Here is a 19,805-nt window from a genome sequence, read left to right as displayed (position 1 = left end):
CATTCCCATGTGATTACGACGCCCCTTGATCAATCTGAGTGAATCACTTCATGATTGAGCGCCTGAGTCTCCAGAGTCTGGGGCCTGAAATTGTCCTTTATAGATTTGGTATTATATCTGCAGCAGCACTCCTCCTCTGCTGTTACCCAGACTTTCACATTTCCAATTTCACCTCTCTGCCTTGTCTTGCCTCCAGATGAGGGGGACACTGTTGCACCACGGCGTTGTCTTCCCCTACATATATCTGTAGAGCACATCAAACCTGCAGGGACTGATACTCTTCAGTTAACTTCGACTGGGTTTTAGTGGGCTGGGAAATAGGAACCAAACAACTGAGCTTTTGTGTTTAAAAAGTGATCTAGGCCCGGGAGAAAGCAAATCCCCTATTTTCTCTCTAAATGACATGGGTTGGGTTCAGGCGACTGCAGGTTCAATCTGGCCCTATCCATCACAGACCGTTATAGGGCAGGTAAGTGAGTGATAAGGCTCCGAGCATCTTGGAAGGACAATGTGTCAGCGTTTCATCCGCAACAATGTGACCTGCTTGCTGAACACATTTTAAGGGGCGTCCAATTCAGTGGAGCCCTGCTGAGCCTCGCACATCTGCATAAGTTGCTGTCAGACTGGAGATAGAATTGTGAATTGTCGGGTTATCATAAGAGAAGCCGCTTTTGTCTCACCCCTGCGGAATACTAAGTTTTTATATTTGCGGCACAAACATTCATCCTGGGGTGTTCTCCTTTTTTGTTGTTGTTGTGTATTTCCTATGGCCCTTGTATGGTAATTCATCATCCAACTCCTGATACATACTGTGAGAGTGCCCAGCGAATGTATTAGGTACCAGCACACATGCTGCTGCACATTACCTTGGGATATTTTGTATATGAAAACAGGAGGGATGTCAGACCTGGATGCTGTTTTGCATTCTCAAAGAACATGAAAAGCCCGAGCTGACAGAAAGGAAATGGAGGCTCCGGCTGTGGTTGACCACTCTCTTGCTTCTTTACTATGTTTGAGTTTCAAATGCAGGTAATTTCACTTTGGGCAGAGGTAATGGAAACAACCTAGGTGGGCGATGCGCTGGAGGTTTAATAATGGAAACCATGGTCTCGAGGGACAAGTCCATCTTTGTGAGCAACAGAGAAAGTCCATTACCCTCAGTGTTTCTGCGCCTAATGCAACGTCTTATTCGTAATTGAAAATCAGAGGTGTGTTATTGCACACGGATCAAAATGTGAAGTGGTGCCCTGTACGCCACTTGTGATAGAGCCAGAAATATCCTTAAAAGTAGAAATGATCTAAAATAGTTCTTCCAACCTTTTATGTCTGACGTAAAGTAAAGTATTCCATCATTGACACCATCCCTCATGATTCTAAAGTAGATGTTAGGTGACGCTACAATGAATTTAATTTTTAAGTTAGTTTGGTGAAGTTTCTCTTTTCTTAACTTATACTGGGCGTGAAGCTGGACCCTTTAATGATTTACACACCATTCTAGCCAAGTATTTTTTAGTCTCTGTCCATTTCTTTAAGCTGTCTTTTCTAATATTTATCCATTAATTTTAGCAAAGTGTTTCAACTGTATATCCATTCCGATTAGCTATTTTAACTTTGTATTCATTACTTTTCGCAAAAATGTTAACTTTTTATCCATTAATTATAGCTAAGTTTTCTTGGTTGGACTGTATTTTGCTGTTTATCCATTCTTTCAACTAACTGTTAAGTCAAATGCTGTTCGGCCATTCATTTTAGCTATTTATTTCACCTCTGTATCTGGGCCCTATTACTTTTAGCTAATATTCTTTTTTTTTTTATCAATTAGGCTTGTAGGGCTAGACTCCTCTCTAAGCTACATTTCTCTAGTTTATTGGTTATATTCATTTTTACTTAAATTTGATTTAAAATCAGAGATATAGAAATCCAGTATTAATTGAAATGTACGAAATGAAAAACTGTCAGTTAGTCTCTGAGCGAGTGAATAAAAGAACAAGTAAATAAATAAATAAATAAACAAGCTTAGATCACGTATAGCTGTAGTCCTTTACCGGGATCAAGGAACATATTGACTCTAACTTTCTCAGCATCAAGTAAATGAAGCCTAGAGTGTTGATGAATTCCTATGTGTCCTTACTTTTGCTTTGCACTTACAAATCCTGTGCGTTAGAACTGACTGTGATGCACAGTTAAACCTACCCTGGATAATATTGCAGAAAGTAACACTGTGACCACTGCCAGGTAATTGTTTACTGGTTATCAATTATTTATTAGTTAATATTTTAGCTGTGTAGTTGGTCTGCCTGCTAACTAGGTTTCCTGCAGTCTGCTGGGAAAACCACGGCCTGCGGGTGTTGACTCAGTCTGGTGTGAGCTGTGCACTGTAGCTGGCCATACAATTACCAAAGAGCAGCAGCAGCACATCTCTTTGTAATCCTGGCTCAATGCTAATTATCTCCCAAGACAAATGAATGAAAATATTTGTGAAGATATAATCATTTAATATTTTCTACGCCCTCTGTTTACTCTGTCAGTTGTTTGGAAATCGCTGATCTACAACAGCACAATGTCAGCTGATCATTTTTCTGTCTGCAGCGGTGTGTCTGTGTGTTTCCATGCATGATAAATAAGAGTATTTTATTTGAAATTATTACAAACCTTAGTCATTTGGTTAATAACTCGCTTGTTGATTATTTCTGAGGAGCACTTCATTTACATTCATCTTCGAATCATTATGCTTCCCTTTCATATTAAATAGTCCTCCATCTCTGGAAGCTCACGGGTGTGCTTTCTTGTAAACTAATTACTGTAACGATGTGAGACCTGAATAGGTGACGTTCTTTTTTTTTCAACCAGCACAAGTACTTTTTTTTCTCGTGCAGCCTTCTTTCCAAAAAGAGGACAGGCACTGACATCCCTACTTACTCATGATGTACAGCTGCTTGTATATCTGCTGAAGTGACATTGCATTATGCTGACTCTCCCCTGGGGAAAGTTAACATTAAACATCGTGCTCATGCAGCATCATGATAACCCCCAGGGTGATTATGCTTTGCGGGGGAAGAGCGTGTGTGAAAACTTCCATATTAAAAGCATTATAAAGAGCAGATTTTTCCACTCCCACCTCCCTCATGAAAAATGTACAGCGGCATATTCATTACTTCATTGAGCTAACTGAGTGCGACAAGCGGAGAGCTGCAGCGACGGAGGGCAGGAAAGCAGCACTACAATAAAGCCTTTGGCCACTCTCTGAGGACATGGCTACCCCCGCCACTCATGGCAGCTTCATCTCTGCACTCTGTTTGGATTCTTCCAAATGGGCGAGAGTGCCACATATGGCATGAGACAGAGTTCACTTCAGCCAATTTGCCCTCAAATCCAATGCTTCCATAGTCATCGGCCAGTAATCAATTCTCTGCTTTTACAGTGGGATGAATATGACCCGTGAGCAATGACTTGGGACCCTTGTGCTATAAATACGGCCATGCATTTCTATCAGTTTACAACACAAACAGACATAATCCCAGAAGTGGATGCATTCAGCATCAGACACGGGGCTCTTTGCAGTAGCTGCATTGTATATCATGGATACAAAGAGACAGCTGAATATACATGTAACTGTGACCAGATATCGAGCCCTATATTTGTATCTGCAGGTGCCTAATGCATCAAAGATTTGCTGTGTATAGAAGTAAGATGAACAAATGCAACCATATCTGTGTCGGTGTTCCCATTTCATTTCTTGAAGCACTGGTTCCCCAGCACAGTTCATGTTGAATGATTCTGTCCGTCTACATTGTGGAGCGTCCTCTCCGCTCTCGGATGATCCATTCCCTGTGCCTTTAAGCCATATCTCCTCCTGGCCCTGCCTGTCTGATCCCGGGGTGTCATCCTGGGTCACCCTCTGCACTGTTAGTCTGATTAACAGAAAAAATACCCTGCCCAGAGCAGCATATTGTCTGCAGCCACAACACTACAGTGGTGACTTTGCTTTGATGACCCTCAGTCTGCAGCAGCAGCAGCAATGCCTCTTAATCCAGAGCAACAGTTCCTCTCAGATGGATGTAAGCGGCGCAAATTAACAGATACTGCACTGTGGAATTGGGCCTGGCACCATGGGCGAGAAGTGAGATTTAAATAATTTCTGAGCCTGAGGAGGAGTGTGGAGAATGGCAGACAAGCTGACTAATAACACAGGATTCAGTAACAAGGGCTGCTCTGATGGTAATGAGTCCTCACACCAGAAATATCTGATTCCCCGCAAAAACACAGATATCTCATGGCTGAGCTGGTATTTAAATTCCTGCAACAACATGCAAAAAGAATCCCCCCTGAAATAATTAGGATACAAAGCAGAGAGGAGGTTTTATTTTGGCGCACAGAGGAGTTCTGTTGTGGGAATAACTAATGGATTTCAAATGCAATAAATCTTGTGGACCTCTGGACCTATATCACCTCATTTATTACAACGGTATGACGCTACAATCAGCACAGCTCTCATGAGACCCAAGATTGATGCAACAAATGGTATGAGTTATATTTTTTCATATATGTGGAGAGTGATTTTCAAAAGGAGATCTCACAAGTGTCATTTGTGCTTTCCTTTTGTGGAGGAACACTGGGTGGGAGTCGGGCATATTCACCACTCTGCTATCAGAATAACTCTAATTAGGCTATTTTTAACACATCCTTTTCAACAGCTCTCGGGTGTTTACATTTGCTAATGACAGCCTGAGTAAAAATCATCTATCAGCTAGAATCACCATCATCGTCGCAAACAAATTAAGATGAATTCTCTCCCAAGAAAAATGCCACTTACCCAGACTGCCTTGGCTATTCCCCTATTTACATAAAGCATATATATATATAAATATATATATATATATATATATGCAGTAGCTGAGGTGTTCATACTAATGTATTTATGTAACGTATTTACATTTGACATTGCATTTCAGCAAGCTAATTAATAATAGGCACTGAGGCACAGAGTTTTGATGGTATTGTTTTTTTGCTGCTGTGACTGTAGGACAGCTCCTTCAAATCATAGCATGCACCACATTACACCCTCTGTAATTACTCTTCTTGCGTCCGTGTGGTTTTTTCAATTTAGTTTATTGTCAACTCTAAAAACACAGCATACACTTCTGATTGTAAAAATATCTTGTTTATCGTTCATGCACAAAGTAAAAAAGAACTTTTAATATTTCTTCAGGGGCTTGAAGTATGTCTGAGGTATTCAGCAGTGGCTTTATGGTCACCTTGATGTACAATAAGGGTATCTCAAGCCCATAATGCATCATCATAATATTACAACTGGGACTTGTATATTTCTGCAGTGATATTAAACTGTCAGTTACACAGGCTCTATCACTCCATCTAGTGGCCAGCTGCAGGGAAAGCAGGCAGTTACATTCTCCTTCACTTTTTCCTTTTCTTCTTTATTAAGAAAATAAACAGATCCTAACCTCACAAGAAGCAATGTAGCGTTCTCTCAGGACGGTCACTGAGACCTGAGGCGAGGCCGAGCCCTCTCATTATTATTTGCCACCAGAACCCATTCCGGCAGAGTAATGTTCCAGGGACAACAGCCGCCCCTGAATATGGACAAAACATTTTTATTTGGTCAGCGTGATGAATTAATATTTGTGGGTTGACAAAATAAAGCAGCTCAGAGGAAACATTTTTGGTCACGAATGCCCCTCTGAGGTGAATCATTGGCGTGTAGAGTCCGAAATAGATACCAGGGGAGGATCATTAGATCTTTGCTCTCCCCATTATTGTAGCAAATAGCAAATAAATGTTAACACAAAGATTTGATGCAGAGGTATGTGAGGCTGTGCAGCCGGCAGGTCATGTGGCCTCTCTGCAAGTCAGCCATTTGATCTGAGCTGCAAACAAAGACAGTCTCTGGGCAACCAGCACTCACTGCATCATTATGGCTGACAGCAGATCTATGACCTCCTCTGTCAACCACACACTTAGACACACTCACAGACACACACACTCTCCACTGTTTCTCCACTGGCAGTAATGAGTGCGGTTTGGGATCCCTTCAAGCCTTTCCCTGCAGAGCAACATGTCATCAGACGGCTGAACTACAGTTTGTACGGGACTGGTGGTAGAAACGGACCAGCACGAGAACCTGGAAAAGCAAACTCTCCTTTTGATAGATTTCACCCACCTGCTGAGCGTGTCACCCTGGCTCCGTCACGGTACGACGTCCCCCTGCTGGATCCTTGCACTGGTCAGCTGAGCGCAGGAGCGGAGGTGGACCTGGGGGTCAAAGGTCGACCGAAATTCATAGATTTCCATCATGTGGCCTCTGCCCTGCGGGTCCCTCCAGGTTTCCGAGAGAGGGCAAGAACAGCCCCGAACCCCCCTGGTGTCTGTGTGGACCTGAGTGAGAACAAGGCCTGGAACTACAGGAGGATCCCTGATACAGTCTTCAAAGCAAGAACCAATGGTAAAACTACAGTTAACAGTTTTTATTTGAGACTAGAGTATAGATAGAACCCATCCCAATTCGTATCTGATGTTGTGTTGTTGCGTTGGTAAGATTTATGAATTTGGAAAGAATGAGTAGTAGTAAAGAATGGATTACCAACAGGAAAACTGCCCCAGGGCCCCAAACACTGGAAGAATAAATCATGAAACCGATTATATTTTAATCACATCTTTTAATGTCAGTGGCGGGTCGCAGATTTTTTTAATTAAGGGGCCAGAATTTACACCGAGGGGCCAATTATATGTCCAACATCCATGTACAGTTCCTGATTCATTAAGGAGCACGTGCTCTTTGTCTTTGAGAATTGTTTAAACACATTGTGTTCTTTAAAAACGCACAGAAAATACAAACTCTTAACAAATTATCCTATTTATTGACAGCAAGTGACTTGTCTATAAAAAAAAACAACAATACTGATAGGACAGGGGCACTTCAGGGGTCAAGCAGGGAGGGACTGGCCCACCCCTGGATCCGCCCCTGTGCAATGTTGTTGAAGTTTTTTGTTTTATTAAATATCCCACACTGGGCGTGCTGAGTTATAAACCCTTTAAATGAACACTGCCATGACATTTTCAGTTTCTAAGTCAGAGCCTTACATGGTGTTAATGTAATGTGTAGTGGTTTGACTCTGAGCTCTTCATTTTTGTTTGTGCTATTATGCAGTTTTGTGGATGTAAGTCTTTATTAGAAACTTAAGCCTGGTGTTTATTTGGGGACTTACCACTGGCAGCAAATGTCCTATAGCTCTGAGATGGACAACTTGTTGCAAGGACAGTGTATTTACCATTTCAGCTGTTTTCATTGAGATCTGTTTAACCAGATTTAAAAAAACAAACAGACACTCAGCGAACCTTGGGTAGTAATCAAGAAGAGAATTACCCATGGGTATCTGCATATACGCAGTGTGTTGTGTTATTATGCAGTATGCTGTTTGTGTGCCCTGTACCTGATGGAGAGGAACAGAGGGTCAGTAGGAAGCTACGGCTGATTTCTGTCTCAGTGTCTTCTTATAGGGTCGTCTGGTTACTGCTGTGCGTATGGTTCCCAGTTTGCAGAGACTTGATTATTGTTCTATTGTCCTTAGGTTCAACCACTGCTGATGAAGTTCAACCAACGCACCTCAGACTCACTGATAAACACACTGGACCTCAGGTGGGTGATAACTGAATTTGATTCCCTACTGAAGTGTACTGCAAACAGCATTGATTTGCTTGGTAATAATACTCATATTTCAACTGCACTGTAACCCCAACAGATTTCTGTTTCCATTCTCCTTGATTTCCTCTCTTTCACTCTCAGGGCATTGAAACACTGACTGATTTATAAATTGAATCTGCAGTGCAGACAACACAATCATCTTATTGAACTAAAGCTCTGTTTGTTTCTGGTTAATTAATCACTTCACTACAGTGACACATATTAAATATGAAAGAGCAACTCACACACACACACAGAGACCTCCCCACACAGGTTGAATCCTCAGCCAGTAATTATGTGGGCAGATGTTCACTTTGAGAACATAATGGTGCTTTATTATTTAGTTTCTCACTCAGCTAATTAAAGTCGTCATAATTACCTTGACATTCATTATCCTGGTTTAGGAGACTCAGTTGTATGAGGAGTGGAGGTTTAATGAATGTCTGTATTTGGACTGTCTGACTTGTGGGAGGAGAGAGGGGAACACAGTGCTGCTCCCTCATGTGTTCAAACATCACATTGTCTCACTGATTCATTCAGATTCACTTATCTGGATTTTTCCCTTTTGCTTTGTATAAGTCATCCAGCACCGTCAGTTTCGGGCCATTTTTTAAGGGACTTTGGAGGCCAAAGGCAAAAGAGAGGGGGTCCTACACATTTGCATTCACTCTCGCAGAACAGAATCAGGCTACATCCTATGTTTTAATTTGAATATGGCGATTCCAACTAAATTGATCTCTATTCACACAAGCGTTTTGGCTTCTTATCAGTTTTATCCCCATCAATACTAACATGCCTGAAAATGCACACATGACCACTCACGTACACCGGGGCATGCGTGCACCGTTGTGCACAGGAAATGCTGGAACAGCTGTTAGCAAAGACAAAAGGGTCAGCAATGCTTTTAATTGATTATTCATGTTGGTAGGGAAAGAAGGTGGTCATGTGATAAGAGCCTGTCAAATTAGTGATGGCTACGTTGTGATCAGCAAGCTGTTTCAGTGTCTATAGCTGCTTTCAGACATGTTCCCACCCTGGTTAGGTTTAAGGTTGGTCTTTTCAGTCTTTTGCTCTGTCTGTTCACCACTTTGGTCCAGACGGAAATATCTCAACAGATTTGGTTCATACATCTGTAAACACAGGAGGATGAATCCTGACAACATTATAGAAACGCAGACAGAAATATCATAGTTTTCTGTCATGGAGGAATTTAAGCTAAGATGAATATTCAGATGTGTCTCAGATCTGGAGTCATTACAGGCCAGGTACAAGAAGAGAGGTCATTTGTAAGATCACCCCACTGGTGTTATGTTGTTAACAGCACAAATAGATGGTCTAATTAATCATATGTGATTTTAAGTGGAAAGTGATGTTTGATTTGTTCATGGATTTACATATTGTGTTGGTTAAAAAAGTACATATTGAATGGATAACAGAAAGAAAGAATTAAAGAAAGAAAGAAAAGTTAACTATTGACCTCTGATTGAGTATTTTGTTTTGTTGTTAGTTGCTTCCCGACCACAGAATAAAACCACTGACAGTATGAATGTTGTTTTTCAGGATGACATCTCCTCTGATGTGAGACTGTGGACAGACTCAGTGGCAGTGCGACGCTTCAGATACACATCTACAACCCACAGGTCAGACACACTGACCTTTCATTGTCTCCTTTTAATAATAATAAAGTGAAACAAAGCTCAGTGCCCACATCGTTCATTTAATACAGTGCACACACACACACAGTGTCGTTCTGCATTGAGGGTTGTTGGGGGCAATCAGGTTTGATTTTGTGCTCCTGTGATGTCATCGGGGAACAGTGCTGCTTCTTGTTGTGTTAATTACTGCTCAGTGAAATTATGCAGATAAACTGTAGCTTCGCTTAAGGCCTCCGGGAAGAATAAGTTCCCCTTTAATAAGCTGTCTACTCTACTTTGTGCAATGAACGGGACTGCTTAAGAATTCAAACTGAAGCAAATAACTTTTGGAAATCAAGTGAATCTATTATAGAGCTCTTGATTCAAAAACTTGTCTTTCAGGAGTTATGAGAAAGTTGGTTGGGAAACGAAGTTCCCACGGGGCTTGAATGCACCAGAAACATCCCTGACAAGGAAGGCTGACCCAGTGAGTGAGGGTCCCTCGTCCAGGCGCTACAATAGTAGACCTCAGCTGTGGCAGGTGAGCCATGGAGAACAACAGGTGAACTCTGGCTGTTGGCTCTTAGAGGTTTACATTAATCACCACAATTAACTGGGGGAAATTATTTTTTTTAATACCTGATTATTCTGAAAAGGGACATAAATATAACAGGACTGAAGCTAGAATAGGTTGATTACCTCTGCTGAGCTGAAGTAACTTTTCCCACACGTGCAATAGATCGACCTCCATCTGTTTTAACTTGGTGTCACAAGAATGGAGACTGAAGGAAGACGATAGGAAATGAGGATCAAGGATCGAGGATATCTTTACTGTCCCCGTTAGGCAGATTGTACAGACAGTATCCACACAAACCACAGACACACTCACACACTGTAACATAAGAGACGGACGATAAATACAATATAAAAGACTTATAATAACATACAAACAGGAAAAAAACATAAAACATACAAAACTGCAGGGTCTCAATAATTTAAAATCACAATCAATTATTGAAAGAGGCAATGACACCTGGGACAAATGAATTTCTGTGTCTATTTGTCCTGCCTATGAGCAAACTGGTGCCTTTCTCAGAGTCTGGGGACGGGTGGTATTCTATATTTTAACATAATCAGAATATGTAAATGAATTTGTCCTGTTTCGCAAAGACACATGTGCATCGTGGACATCATACATACATGGACTGTGTGGAGGCAGTGACTGAGAAGAGGATGAGAGCAAAACTGAAAGCCGTCATGGAGCCTCTCACCCCCTCTCTGCTGAACTGAGGCAGCTCAGGAGCACGATCAGTCACGGACTCATCCAGCCACGTCCCTTAAGCGGTTGGGGGGGGGGGACTCCTTTGTGGCTTCAGCCATTAGATTGCATGACGCCACAGTACCTACAGTCAAACATTGAAAACTTCAGGAAAGAACTGCTGCACATTTTGCACTGAATATATCACAAGGAATGGACAAAAAAACTGCATTGGGTATATATAGCATTATGTCTACCTTTTTATATATAATATTTCTATTTTTATTCATACTTTAAATCTTAATATAATTTCCCCCATGTACTGCTTCTTTATTGTGCTGCTGTGTCATGTGTGACTTTCCTCTCCACAGGATATATAAAGGAACATCTTATCATTACAATAAATCACTTTGTAGTGTTCCTCAGATCTTGCATAGGAACCATAGGGCTTGGGTCTTTTGTAGGAATTTGTGATAAAATAGGAAAATATAGACTATGACCCTGAATATCTTCAGATTGATGTGGTAAAAATTTACAAATGACAAAACACTGCATGCAGCCTTATTTGAAACAGCTCGGTGTAGTTGGGAAGGTCAGATTGTGGATTACAATATGTCTATAACACAGGTTTAAACACTGATAGGGGATATAAGAGAAAGACAAAATCTGTCTTTCCTGGTGTAGATGTCTGATAAACTGCGATAAACGATCTGTTGTTGCTGTCCTCTGTAAGTCTATAGGAGCTGAGTGGAGCCGGCAGCAGCTTCGACCGAGGTACGATGCCAAGAAACCCATATCGTTGTAAGTTTATAATAATAATCAGTGAAAACTCTGTTCCTGTCTAACTAAACAGTTTTATGCTGATCTGCACTGACCTCCTGTGACCCCACTTTCTCCTTCTTCTCAGTTGCAGTGGATGTCCAAGGTCGGGTCAGATCCCTCTGTACACGTGAGTACATGTGTCTGAGAGGTCACCGCCCATGAGTGTCTGACTTACACGTTGGCATGAACGATGAGGCATGTATCCACAGAGCTGACCCTGACCTACCTTAACATGCATGCTCTCGTGTATGTGCAGTGGTACGATTGGCTCTGAGAACATGGATAATATTGACAGCATGGATGAAACCTTTCAGCCGCTCACCCTGAAGAGGAGCATCGTGCCGCCGTACACACCAACAGCACGGTGAGTTAGACTTGCATTCGCTGTAGATCTGCAGGGTTCTGTTTCTCCAACATTCCATTTATTTTTGTTTTTTATCTTTGCACTTAATAGTTTTAAAATTCCTCTCACATGGTGATATTCAGCCTCATTATGTGTGAACTTGTGATATTGTGCCAGACGAACCACCATCCCTGGTTACACAGGCAGGGCTGCCTATGCTGACGCTGGTGCTGATGCTGCACTCCCTGTCCCGGCTCCTGCTCGCTCCTCTGGGTGAGTCCTCACTGTGACTGTTCTCAAACAACTGAGGCAGCAAAACAAATCATTACCTCAAGTTTGCCGCTCAGTAGGCCAGTGTTTCTTGTTTTCTTTTGTTATTCAAGGGTTCAAAGCAAACACTATTTCATTTGTTAAATTCGACTAATTAATCAATTCTTTCCTTTTTTCTATTCTGTATTGTGTGTATGTGTTTGTATTATTTTTCTTTAATGCCACTGTTGGAACGTGGTCTCAGATTTTTGGCTTCAACTGTAATACACATATTTTTATAGGCCTGAAGAATTATTAGAAATGTCCACTGGAGGGCGATCTAATGCACTCTACTGACATCCTGCCTCAACTTCTATTCACACTTTTATCACATTTGAATGCACTTCTGTGTGTCCTGGCACTGGGATCCTTCACAAGCGACTCTCTCTGAGGTTTTCATGTATTTTTTGGGGGTTAAGGACAGAGGATGTTGCACCTTCTACAGATTGTAAAACCCTATCGGCAAACTTTGTGAATATGGTCTGTATACAAATATAATTTAATTGACTAATGGATATTTTACTGCCATTCATTCCTAAATGAAATACAGCTTAGAGGAATCATTATTATTCCAACATTATACAAAAGGGTCAAACACGTAAAAGTAAATGAATAATTGAAGATGTTTGGTACATTTTAAAGGTTGAATTTGGCCGTTTGGAGACGTTTTGCAGATGTTGGGGGGACCCCAGGGACACCAGGGACACCAGGGACACCACAAGCTAAACACTCCCTAGCCCCCTAAGGTTAAACCTAGAAGTCAGAAATTAGCTCCAGGTTTGGTTGACAAGATGTAGAAGGTATATAGTGATTGATGTCAGACATAAAACAAATCCTTGTTATTGTTATTTAAATGTGGACAGAAAAAGAGACAGAAAAAAGTATGTGTGTTAACCATATACTTAAACAAGTACATTGTCAGAAACTACACAAGTCAATATTTTTTATAATATTGTCGAGTGTTAAGGGCAGTATATATAATATAAGGACATTTCAAACCTTACCAATAACAACTAGGGCAGCAAAGACATCTTTTAGCCTAAATCCTTTATGCTACAAGAAGATGGGTCAAGGTCAAGCACAGTGGAGTAAATAAGCATATGTCTTTCTGTTGTATTTTATTTCTGTCATCCTTCCTTCTTTCCTGACTTCTATACGCATCCCTTTCAAATTCTGTTGGTGTTTGTATTAGCGTTGCATTTGCACAAGTGTGGATTTAAATTTTTGATGAATGAGCTGGTGAGATAATTGTCACTAACAGTAATTGGAAGTGTTCATTTAGAAATTTTAAAAACAATGGAAAAAATGGGAACATTTTGGGAAAATTGGGATGAAACTAAATTAATTATTTAATAAATAAAGTGTTAGTCATAGTCAGTAATAGTCAGCTTAACTGAGACCATGTCAGTGTGCGTGAATGCAAGTGATAAGTGCTTGCCTTGGCTCTGGGAGTGCTCTCCGTCTGTTAAGGAGGCGTAAACCTGTTTCCTAGTTGGGCCTCACTTGAGCGAACTTTACCGGCTTTTGGAGCAGGCATCTCCAGATGGCTGAATCCAGAGCAGCTCGTGGTAATCGTGGTTTTTCACAACCCAGATCCATTTTCCTGGTGCCTGACACCCCCCGAGATCTGTTTCCTCTGCTGATTAGGCTGGCCTCCCGTATTTTTTCCCCAAAACAGAAGAAAAGACAAGCACTTGGATTGATTAACTGTCTGCTGCAACGGTTAGACGCCTTGGGATTTCCACTTGCAGAGCTCACGCCTTACACAAGTGTCTTTGGGGATTTTTCAAGTCTCAGTCTGATATTGGGTCTTTCAAGATAACTGTTGGGTTCTTGGATTATTAATTCATCCTAAATGATTCATAATTTAATGACTGTTAAAAATAATCACATATTTTCACAGGACAATCGAAGAAGCGGGGAGGCCTGTTTTCAGCCACGCGGCGCCCCTGTCCAGAATGGTGACCACAGCGGCCCCCTGTAACCCCTTCCTGAGACTTCCTGTCTCACACACCGACACACGAGGAGACATTAGACAAAGCAGATGAGAAAGTTTTGAAGGTGTCGGCTTGCTTTTTATGCGCTCCAATCTGTTTATATGAATACGTCTATAATGATGTGATGTCAGTGACTGATTCGCAGTGAGTTGGAGAATAATGAGATGCCCCATTATCATAATTTCCCTGATTTAGATGAGTGGTTTTCTAACTCTGGGTAGTGAGCGCTTGCATTGTGCTCTTAAACATTCACTCTCTCACCGACTCGCTCACTCTGTGTGTGTGTGTGTGTGTGTGTGTGTGTGTGTGTGTGTGTGTGTGTGTGTGTAGCATATTTCCACCCACGCATTGTGTTTCTGTCGTGAAGGGTAAATACTGACAAAACAGAGAAAATATGGAGGGAATCAAGGATTTTCTTGAGTTATGTTTCATATTTACCAGTATAAGTTATGGTGTGAGTATAATGGATCCATTATGAATAACATTTTGGTATTAATCCAAGATAATTTGCTCGTTAAAGCCACATTAAATACACAGTCGCACTTTACACAGCACCCAGTTTGCTACAGATGTGACTCTCATGCAAACTGACATTACTGTTGTTTTATATTTTTTCGGCTTCACGTTGAGGAAGGAAATAGGATGAGATGGTTCTCCTGTTTCTCTTCATCTATACTTTGTTTAGATTTAGATTTCACAAGGATTCCTACATGAACACTGTGATGATTTTCTCAGGGTTTAACATTGTGTGATCAATAATGCATTACTTTTCTAATCCACTTCTCAATTAGTAGCTTAATGACGTAGTATTTCAATTCTGTAAAACGAAGGGACTTCGTGGAGCAGAGGCTGATACAACCTTTAGTTTGAATTTTTTTATAATAATCCAATATCAAAAAAATAAAGTTTCATTTAACCTAATGCAGCTCTGTAGCATTTTTTATTAGAGCTCATCAGCATTGTGCACCTGTTCTCCCAGGCTCTACAGTATTCATTTAAAAGTAATTACTCAACAGCAAAAGTAATTTGGTGATCAGTGAATTATTCTCTCAGAAATCAATGAGACTATCTCATAATTTCAAAGAAAGTGATAAAAATTCCCTGGCTCCGTCCCCTGTTCCGGATCTGCACCAAAATATGAGTTAGCTCCACACATCAACAATGAATCACAAGGTGAAATCTACCTCAGCCCTCAGTTGTCTTTTGTTACTCAGCACAGCTCCAGCCATACCAAAACTCAAAATCCTAAAAATCCCCAAATCCTTTACTGGACATTTTCACAAGCAGTCTGTGTACGTTTTGAAAGGTATTTACTGACCAATACTCTTGCTTGGCAGTGAGGGCACAAGCAGTACTGCAGTATTTCTGTCCTCGCTGTGTGACCATGGGGTTTATACATCTTCCATACGTTTGCTCAGCTTCATCCTTTCATTTGTATCACTGTGAATCCAGTAAATCTAGAGAGTGAACTCTTCCTTTAGGCTTGATATCAATGAACAGCTCAGAAGTTAATTAATGTATATTAACCACCAATTTATGATCTGGACAGTCTTGACTTGAAGCTTAAATCTAGGAAGCCAACCCCAGTATCAAATGAAGGACGGACCAGACTTTGTTGCAATTGACTGAAGAATTTGGGATCGTTGTTTTGGACTTTTATGCTTTCGACTTGGAGATGTCAGCCACTTAAAATATATCCTGGATTTGAACGCTGCCATCTTGAACATTTGGAGCCAGAGTCTGTGCAGTAGCGATCGGGGGATGGAGCCACGGTCGCGAGGTCCGATCAACACACACATGACCAATCGTGACTCAGTTGACATTTCACTCCGTTTTATAAAAATTCAGACCAAACTTACTGGAATATTGAGCGCTTGAACAAATTCCTAACCTGACATGACATTGAGAAAAAAAATTTGTATGTGTAGTTTTTAGTTTGGTCAATATCCAAGCAGTCAACATGAATTATGACCTATACTGCTGCCAGCCACTAGATAACAGTCACCTTCGAGAGCAGTCATGTTGTCCATCTTTATATACGTCTATGATTTGTACTATTTGCTCTACAGCTCTTAAAAAAGTCAGCAAACAAGTGGTAATTTGACCATCTACTGTACAGTTGAGAAACTGAAAATGCTTCTTTTTTTTTTGGTTTTCATGACCTGAGGAGGAACTGCGTAAAATTGGGTCTGCACTTTCTCCGCAGCGGGAGATTCTCAGCTCAGACACATTCACACAATATCATACACAATTTGTAAAGCGCCTAATACATATATATATTTATATATATATATAGAGAAACACAACAGTTCCTATAACGAGAAAGCATTTTGGCAACTGTGGAGAGAAAAAACTCCCTCATTATAGCACATCAACACCGCCGTCAGCTCTTATCACCACAAACTCTCTTGACATTTTCGTTGGTGTCTTCTATGTGTTAGAAACGTCATCAACCCCCAACTCACTTGTGATGAATTCTGCAGAGGATCTCTTGCTGTGCTCTCACATTGGCTCCTCCGGACTTTCTGCAGACTTTATACCAGGGGGCCAGATGGTGAAAGTCTGCAGAAACTATGGAGGCTCCCTCTCGGACATTTGCACCCACACATACATCTCCTCCGGAGAAACTACGGTCTCCAGAGTTCATAACATGTCTGACAGCAGGTGTAGTTTACTGATGGGTCAGTAGGGCAGGCGATAAGTCAAACCATTGACTGTATATAAAGATGGAGGACTACATGTTAAATACATTTTTTAGGGAGTAGTTATTAGATGCTATAAAAATGGGGGGGAAATGTCATGATTGGCAGCTGAGACCTTGCTACCGCAGCTCCATTCCCCATTCAGTACTGCGCAGTCTCTGGCTCCAAATGTACAAGATGGCAGAGTTCGTATCCGGGATATTTTGGCTTCATTTCTGGATAGTGGGAGGAAGTAGACACGTGTCGTTCATCTTCAAGAAAATGACTTGTAATGGTCTGATGTACTCATATGAAGTCATTACAGTTCAAATACAATTTTTTTCAAACGTTCGACTGAAAGTTTGAATGAACCTGATAACCATCACCTCTTTAACTCACTAATTACTATGTTATAGTATGACTCTCTGATGCCTGCTAGCTCTTCTAAGTGGTAATGCTAAGCTAAGCTATCCTTCTCCTGGCTGTAGATTATTATTAAGCAAATAGATTTAAGGGTGGTATCAATCTTTTCATCTATCTCTCAGCACGACAGCAAGGAAATGTTAAAGTGTTGCATTATTGTACCCAAGACGCTGTTTACTGTTGTGTGTGATACCAATAAAACTGAGTAACCCTCCTCACAGCAATCATAACTCTATTTTCTAAAAAAGTGCCCCCTCCCCTCATTTTCCAGCCTGTGGTCTGCATCTCATCACTGGCTCCCTTTCAAAACAGCCTCACAAACATTGTGATTGATTCAGCCACTATCCTCCAGGATCTCTCAATGCCTGCCTGGGCTGGAGATTAATTTCCTTTTCCTCATCTTAGTTTTTACTCATCGCCTCTCTATAAAAAGGCTAAATGTCAAGCATGCCTGACTCCTTCTAGTGACACGTCTATTCCAGCAGATAATTACCATAAGGAAATTGATGCTTTAGTGTGCAGAGGGGAATTTAATTTACTCTGACATCCTCACAGCATAATGCGTTCCTAAAGAAAGAGAGTTTCTCAGTTTGCAATTGACTTTTTAGATAAATTGGACTATTTAATGTGATTATCAGTCTTGAACGTCTTTGACTTATTAAGGTGTTGAAACCAATTAAGGGTTACATGCTTCTCATGCTTCCAAATGTGAAACAGTGAATACTGCTTAAAGATCCATGAAATAAGAACCAGCCGGAGTCTATTGTTCCGTAGTCGCCCTGCTACGTCGCCTGATGATGTTTTGAGACTTTCCATAATGATATTAATTACAGCAACATCAGGTTGTGGATTAACCTGAGGGAGCAGAGGGTAATGTTGAGTTTGATTTGTAGCAGGGGGTTGCAGCTTGTATGTGAAGTGTAATCTTTAATGCAGCAGAATGCATAAATGATGTTATGAATTGTTGGAGCCCTCTGCAGAAATCGGCTTTAATTTGCAGGCATTTGCAAATTACCAATGACAATTCACATGCTTTGTCCAAATCATACTGTAGAATGAGTATCAGTAACTCAGCCAGAAGTGAGAATCGATCCTGCTTTTGCAGTAACTTAATTTTTTAAGTTAAAATGACATACAAGACAGATAAGACACAAGATATTTGTACATAATGAGAAGACAAACGGACAAAACATGAAACAGTTAAAATTATGTATTTGAAAAGGAATGATTTAATAAGGGTTTCTGGAGTAGAGATAAAGTAGGGTGTGTGCGTTTGTGTGTGCGTGTGCGTGTGCGTGTGTGTGCGCGTGCGATGTCTGTCTCCGTGGAGCATGTCCATGTTTAGTGGTCTTGGACAAGTTAATACTAATAAATACATGCTGTAATATCAACATCTTTATAATAGTAATAATAAACCAATATGCTATGGTATAATACTGTTGCTATCACCATTATTATGTGTATATATAATAATATATATATATATATATATGCAATAAAAATTGTAACATTAAAAAAATCATTATCATATGCCATATAATTATTATCATATACCCTATCATATGATAATATATAATCAAATAAAGACTGTTATAATAATATTGCAGTAACTTCTCTCAAATCCTGCCTGAACGGTTGTCCTTACAGTATTTTGTCAGTGAGTGAAGCTGCTGTGTCACTGAAGGGGACAGTATCTCTGGGTCCTGGAAGAGCCCCAGCCTGCTTGGACACCTCTGCGTTCACTGATAGCGCCGGGTCACATCACAGTCCCAGCATTCCCTCTTCGTGGCCTCAGGACTCGCACCCATCCTGCAGCCTGCTCATACCTGCAAGTGTCAGAGGACTGCAGCCTCCGAACTTGTAAGACAAAGCAAGGAGCACTGGCTGCCAGGCTTTCAGGAAGTTGGCGAACGTTGCTGCAATCCATGTCATGGCCGTGAAGACACAGCAGGCCGCAGCTCTCCTGCCCAAAGTTCCTCCTTTTGCAACCAACTGCCTGAATGTTGTGCTTCTCAGGAGATAAGGGCAGCTTCCAACGAAAGGTGACTCAGCAATCCAGCACGGCCTCTCCTGAGATAAGAGCGCTGAGGGGGGGCCTGAGGACAGTGGGATACTGGGATAAACAGTCACAACTAGCAGAGAAACAGTGGTGCAGAACCATCACGTTTTCTGGGAAAGTGAATATAAACTCAGTGAATATATACAAGCTCCATCTCAATAGTTGAAATTTAAGTTCAAATAATTACAGATGGTCCACTTCAGCAGATTCTCATATATGAGAAAATAATGACAGGACCAATTTGAATATGAGAGACGAGTTAGCCAAACCATAAGTCATTATTTATTTAGAATTTCCATCAATATTAATCCACAATTTATATTTATTTCAATAATTTCAGATAATATGTGGGTACCCATCATTCAGATTCAAATTTAACAATTGCTCAAGAGACTGACCTTTAGATTGGCCTTTAAAGAAAATTGGAAAGTTATTAAACACCTAAAAGGGTCTGTATAGGGATTGTGGCTGCTGCTGTGCATAGTTGAGTGTAGATTATCAGAACTAGTCTAATGTCCAATTCTAAGCCTGCCTGTTTGGAATGAGCTGATTGCGTGTCCTGTGTTAAAGGGATAGTTCA

General features: G+C 40.9%; 1 protein-coding gene across 1 annotated transcript; it reads left to right on the top strand.

Annotated features, from left to right (window-relative positions):
* The first annotated feature begins 6,027 nt into the window (after nucleotides 1-6,027).
* LOC118119137 (spermatogenesis-associated protein 48) lies at nucleotides 6,028-19,030 on the top strand. Its single transcript, XM_047342389.1, has 9 exons — nucleotides 6,028-6,460; nucleotides 7,587-7,654; nucleotides 9,260-9,339; nucleotides 9,736-9,874; nucleotides 11,325-11,392; nucleotides 11,499-11,540; nucleotides 11,670-11,777; nucleotides 11,934-12,029; nucleotides 18,814-19,030. Exons 1-9 carry the CDS (start codon nucleotides 6,028-6,030, stop codon nucleotides 19,028-19,030), a joined length of 1,251 nt encoding a protein of 416 aa, XP_047198345.1.
* Nucleotides 19,031-19,805: the final 775 nt, after the last annotated feature.

Source organism: Hippoglossus stenolepis, chromosome 12 (assembly GCF_022539355.2).
Source record: "Hippoglossus stenolepis isolate QCI-W04-F060 chromosome 12, HSTE1.2, whole genome shotgun sequence".
Taxonomy (NCBI): Eukaryota; Metazoa; Chordata; class Actinopteri; order Pleuronectiformes; family Pleuronectidae; genus Hippoglossus; species Hippoglossus stenolepis.
Note: the sequence above shows the minus strand (reverse complement) of the source record. Positions and strands in the feature narration are given on the sequence as shown.

What these genes read in the sequence shown, in the direction of transcription:
- LOC118119137 (XM_047342389.1), top strand. Translation starts at nt 6,028, where the DNA reads ATGAGTGCGGTTTGGGATCCCTTCAAGCCTTTCCCTGCAGAGCAACAT. An exon ending in CTTCAAAGCAAGAACCAATG is followed by an intron (nt 6,461 to 7,586) that starts GTAAAACTACAG and finishes TATTGTCCTTAG; the next exon opens with GTTCAACCACTGCTGATGAA. An exon ending in ATAAACACACTGGACCTCAG is followed by an intron (nt 7,655 to 9,259) that starts GTGGGTGATAAC and finishes GTTGTTTTTCAG; the next exon opens with GATGACATCTCCTCTGATGT.